General features: G+C 35.7%; 1 protein-coding gene across 1 annotated transcript in view; it reads right to left on the bottom strand.

The window, feature by feature from the left end:
• Nucleotides 1–2,283: 2,283 nt before the first annotated feature.
• The window catches only part of LOC111087998 (semaphorin-2A-like), a 63,511-nt gene continuing 59,565 nt past the window's right edge, over nt 2,284–6,229 (bottom strand). The window contains exon 4 of the mRNA XM_022396672.1: nt 2,284–2,396. Within this exon, the coding sequence (XP_022252380.1) occupies nt 2,394–2,396 (3 nt within the window). The 3' untranslated portion in view covers nt 2,284–2,393. The remainder of the gene's footprint in view (nt 2,397–6,229) is intronic.

The raw sequence follows: 6,229 nt of genomic DNA, 5'->3' as shown, positions 1-6,229 counted from the left end.
GCCACTAATTAGACATAATAAAGTTCTAATGGAAGGTTTCTCTAACTAGCTATAGTAATATTAGTCACCCCCCTACCAAATCCCGTCTCTGGTCTTAAGTTCATGGTCATGATAAGACTGAGTGTCCTAACCAATTGTAGAATGTCGTTCAAAGTGTGGGAAGGGAAAGAAATAGCCACTAATTAGACATAATAAAGTTCTAATGGAAGGTTTCTCTAACTAGCTATAGTAATATTAGTCCCCCCCCCCTGCCAAATCCCGTCTCTGGTCTTAAGTTCATGGTCATGATAAGACTGAGTGTCCTAACCAATTGTAGAATGTCGTTCAAAGTGTGGGAAGTGAGAGAAATAGCCACTAATTAGACATAATAAAGTTCTAATGGAAGGTTTCTCTAACTAGCTATAGTAATATTAGCCCCCCCCCTACCTGCCAAATCCCGTCTCTAGTCTTAAGTTCATGGTCATGATAAGACGTGAATAGAATTCATAACTGGATGAAGTTCTTAAGAATCGTTTTGCCTCCAATGTACAATCTTGTAAAAAATAATCAATGTGTATAATGTATGAAATGAATCTGAAGCGGAAAACGAGAGAGTGCGAAATTTGAACCCGTGAATCTGCTTAGCGGATAAATGCTTCAGCCATATAAGACACCACATATATAGTGCCGCAACATTTTTATAATAGTATGTAATAGTATGTATAATAATAATAATAATTGTTTTGTGCTGCTCGAACAAGAAGGAAAAAGTTAATCTCGATTATCAAAGTTAGTTGATTTGAAACTCAATTTATCAATGAAATTGTATCTAAATTTCTAAATTCGAAACTTTTATTCAGAAGATTAATTATTGCAGATAAAATGTTAACCCAAAGAAAAACATTTTTTTCATTCCATGAAGGCACTTCAAAATCATTTGAATCGATATGGACACTTATACTTTAGCCACTATTATAGTTTAATTCCATTTAAATTTTAATGCTACCAGGACCGTTTTGACAGACGAACCACTAAAAGTCTTGATAGCAATCCCACAGTTGGATCGGCTGTCCTTATTTGGACTCACGTTCAACTAGCAATTTTTAAACGTGATCTTACCCAAGCCCCCTTTATCATGACATGGGAGATAATACACACATTAATGACTTCACCGTGGGACCTAAGGGAGATAGGTGATATCTTCATAAGCTAGTAGCCCCGCCTTTGAATTTTCAACCACTAGACAATTTTTATCCTTTCGTAAATCTGCTGAACCAAAAACTTGCCGTTCTAATTTTCAGCAGCCGAGAACAGTTCCTGAGCGAAAGAACTATCTTACCAAAATTTAGGCTAAACAGACGTTAGTTGTAATTTTCTCATATGTGCATAGAATGAATTATTGGAATCTATGTATGTACACCATTATTAAAGTTTTGTAATTCGTGAAACTTTTAATGGCTTAACATTCTGTTAATATTTAAATTTTTTTCCACGCATGAAATCTATCTAGTTGCCTATTTTCGAAATTGTTAGAACATTAGGTACCTTTTGAAGTAAATCCAAATGTATGTAACGCTAATAGAGTAAATTTCATGTAAACTCACTTAATTAAAACCATGTTTCCGAATGAATTGCGAACGAGATGTAGACCAGTAAATCTGTCCTTATATTTAAGATCAAAAGTTCTTAATTTAAATTGTTTTTATGAAACCGTTAACTTAATGTTTTAAGAATCAACTTGGTCTTTTCTGACAAAGTAATGGGTGTTTCTGTTCGCATCATTAAAATGTATTTTCATTTTGAAAGATTCCCGCCACATTAGAGGATATAATAAATCAAGAATATGTGTTTGATAAGTTCCATCCTCCAAGAACAAAGCTTTCTCAAAGATGTCTTGAAAAATTGCAAAGATATATATATACTCTTAATACATATATTATTAGATATATTTTCAACTACCGGCTGTCTGTAATGGTGATCAACTTTAACACTTCGTCAATGGCTCTTCTTTCTCCAGCTTATTATGGAGAATTAATATTTCGTGCAATAGTGTATGATATTGTGTCTTAAACATACAAATTTAATAAATGCATTATGCTTAGTAAGTTATAAAATTAATGAATTATTTGTAAAAAAAAAAAGAAAGAAATCTTTGTTTGTTTATCGTTAAGCCTAAAATTTCACAACGAGCTGTCTGTGCTATGCCTACAACTGGTATCGAAAACCACTTTTTTGCGTTATAAGTCCTCAGACTCACCGCTGAGCAAAGAAACAAACATTGCAAATACAACCTGAAAACATCTATTCATGTTTATAAGTTTTATTAAAAATATCAACGAGTGCGGATAATTGGAAGACAAATTTTCTCTTCGTGAGTTGAAGTCTTCTTGACGAATATTATTTGATCCATCAGATTACTAGAAAATACATACAATGTGATAGATGTTTGAAAAAATTATAATTATATTTACAACTTTCAATCACCTCAAATGTTACATGTTTAGGAATGCTAATACGCTACTACTTAAACTGTTTTTTGTTTTATTCTAGAAATATCAAGACCTATGAACTAATATACACAGACAGACAGACAGACAGGAGCATAAACACGTAACATATATAGTTTTTACTCAAAATATTGGTAATTCACGTTCACTGGTAATTCCTCTACAAGAGAGGTGTTAGGTTTCAGTAAAACTAGGAAAATGTTACTTAACAAGTAGCGCATGTCTTCCATCGAAGGTTTCATTAACCATGTGGTTTAAAGGCACCGGCAAAACATTTTGACACTTCACAAATTACAAGTACACATAATGAACGGAATAAAAAAATTCAAACTCTGACAATAAAAAGATTTCAGCTTCACTGTCTGACTACAAAAGGATTGGTTAATAATTTGTAGTAGATTTTACAAAGTGGCATGCCAAACTTTCAACTTCAATCGTTTAATACACACACACACACAAACTAATGATTTCTACTAAAGTAACCACGGTGGTGCCTTTGTCTGTTAAACCAAAGTCTCTTTCAAATTTTCTTAACAAATTGGGATTTACTTCTGACCGACTAAAACCCATAACAACAATCTTCCAAATCATAAAATATTTAAATGTTTCCTTTTAATCTAACCCTAGATCTTCAATTTCCTACATTTATTCTTAGAAAAGTGGTGTCTGCCATAAGGACCGTAGCTTCTATACACAGGACATGAGTTCACCCTCCCTTATTTTGAAACACTATAGTATTTTGTCTTGTGGAATTTTATGCGAACTCGCAAAGTAAATATAACCAAAATTAGATAACTGAAGGAAACGGCAGAAATATATCTCTAAATGGAAAGTTAGACACACAGGTATATCGCAATCACAACGACTAGAATAACATAGTATTAAATGTCCGATAGTATACTGATTAAGGAAGAAGATGCAAAGATCAGTAGGTGAAGAATTTGAAGAAAATCGTGAAAGCGCACAGAAAAATACAAACGCTTTAGGGCCCGGCATGGCCAGGTGGTTACGGCGCTCGACTCGCAATCTGATGGTCGCCGGTTCGAATCCCCGTCACACCAAACATGCTCGCCCTTTCAGCCGTGGGGGCGTTATAATGTGACGGTCAATCCCACTATTCGTTGGTAAAAAAGTAGCCCAAGAATTGGCGGTGGGTGGTGATGACTAGTTTCCTTCCCTCTAGTCTTACACTGCTAAATTAGGGACGGCTAGCGCAGATAGCCCTCGTGTAGCTTTACGCGAAATTCAAAACAAACAAACAAACACTTTATTTCCTGCTGTATGTTTTACTTTAGCAGAACACCAACAATCTTACGTAAATGTGGTATTTCAGATGCACCGAGAATCATCTTACTAAAAAGTGATGTTTCAGATACACTGAAACATCTTCCTCGAGCATCATGTTTCATGTGAAAAGACATTTTAATTTTAGCTTCGGATTTTGCGTCTTCTTGACAAACACACATATTTAAACTATTACCTACGACACATGCATCATGTTTGTTAGAGAAAACTTAAACTGTCATCCATTCTCTCAACCCAAACACAGTAAAATTGTTTCTCAGGATGCTTTACACCAGTGAGACGACCACAATTGTATAATTTATTCAAATATTTGCATCATATAAACAATCAGACCACTAGCACGCATTAAATGGGTCGGGCGTGGCCTAATGATTAGTGTGCCCGGATTGTGACTTCGAGGATTCGTGGTTCGCGTACGGTTGCTTCAAAAACACGCTCAGTGTTTTGGGGCCGTGGATGCGCTATAAGTGTGACACTTAAATCCCAATATTTGCTCAGACATCATAAGATTAGCCAAAGGCTTGGCGGTTGGTGCTGTTGACTAGTTGCCTTTCTTCTAGTCTATCAGTCCAAAATTAGGAATGGCTATACGCAAACAGCCTTTTGCGTAGATTTGTGCGAAAATTATGAAACAAACAAACAAATACATATTTGATATATAAGCCCAGGAAGACTGCAGCTGAATAGTGACGTTCAGTTCAGAGTTTTTAACAATCTTGAAATAAACTTTCATACAAAAAATTTTCGAAAGACCTCGCCGCTGTCGGCTGAAACTAAACAAAACTAAAAGATGACTACATTCATTGTGTACTGGACTGAAAAAAACAACACCGTACCATCCTACTTGAGATGTTTGTCTACTGTCGGCTTGCTACTTAAGTGAGTTATGTCACGGCGTCTTGAAAGAAGTAATACAATTCGGGCTATTCATACTGTTCATGAGTAAACAGGAGGGGCAAGGCCACAATCAGAACGTTATTGTCGTCGTTCGTTTTTCTATACTTCTCATAGTATTGCTTATCCAATCGCTATAAAATCAACCAATGTTTTCAATAATTTCCTTGGCAGAGTCTTTTTGCACAGACTCGGTGAAAACCATAAGTTGTGGAACCGTGGGGAGGGCATTCAGTACTGAACTCATGCATAACTGGTGAAAAAACCGAGCAAGAACAACGACGAAGCGTGTTAATAAAGCTATACAGGAATTTCTGTTTTAACATTCCACAAAACCCTGTCGTATATCATAGGAATATATCTGAATTGTTTGATAAAATTACACTTCCGACCTGAAAGGAATACTTTTGAACAAATGAAAACTGTTACATTCCAAAAACTATATACAGAGTTAGAAATCAGAACAACAACAACAAAAAACGTGTTAAGCACAAAGCTACACAATGAACTATCTGTGTTTTGCCCACCGCGGTATCGAAGCCGGTTTTCAGCGTTATAAGTTCTCAGGCTTATCGCTGAGACAATGGGGGCTACTTCCAGCTAAACATTTAAGAGCATTTGAGGTGATAATTCTCCCCTACCTTCCATTCCCGGAAATTACTTGTTTTGTTGTTAAGCTGCACAATGGGTTTTGACTTATTGTTACTATTAGAACTATTTCATCTATTTTAGTACTGCTTTAGTAATCTTACAAGCTGCTTATAGATGGAAGTTACCACAAAAAAAAAGGTCCGTAGCAAACAAAAAACGGGGTGGGAGATTGTAATAAGGATTTGTTTCTTTATTAGCTCACAGCTATTTAAATTGAACTTGACCCTCCCAGGTCGCGCACAACGACACGGCCAAATACCGACCCGGACAAACAGCTCAAAACTACACGATTGGCTATCTACACTCTGTTCACTGTGGGAAATCGGACCCGAATTTTAGCGTTGTAAGTCCGTAAGCCACCCGCTGACTCACATGGGGGATCTGAATAAGGACAAAAATTACCTTCAAGATTATAGCTAAGCACGCAACCATCATTATTCCACATAACCTTTTCAAAGTTTTCATAATGTTACACTTTTTATTTATTCCAATGTTGAAGTGTTCTGTAAACTTATAAAGAAGGAAGAGGATATTCCGAGAAACATTACAAAATTTTCACTTAAAAACTGCTAACTTGGCCTATGTAGAATCAATAAAACTGCTAACTTGGCCTATGTAGAATCAATAAAACTGCTAACTTGGCCTATGTAGAATCAATAAAACTGCTAACTTGGCCTGTGTAGAATCAATAAAACTGCTAACTTGGTCTATGTAGAATCAATAAAACTGCTAACTTGACCTATGTAGAATCAATAAAACTGCTAACTTGGCCTATGTAGAATCAATAAACTGCTAACTTGGCCTATGTAGAATCAATCAAACTGCTAACTTGGCCTATGTATAATCAATCAAACTGCTAACTTGGCCTGTGTATAATCAATAAACTGCTAACT

This window comes from Limulus polyphemus, unplaced genomic scaffold (genome assembly GCF_000517525.1).
Source record: "Limulus polyphemus unplaced genomic scaffold, Limulus_polyphemus-2.1.2 Scaffold2967, whole genome shotgun sequence".
In the NCBI taxonomy this organism is placed as follows: Eukaryota; Metazoa; Arthropoda; class Merostomata; order Xiphosura; family Limulidae; genus Limulus; species Limulus polyphemus.
This window is presented reverse-complemented; position numbering and strand designations above follow the sequence as displayed.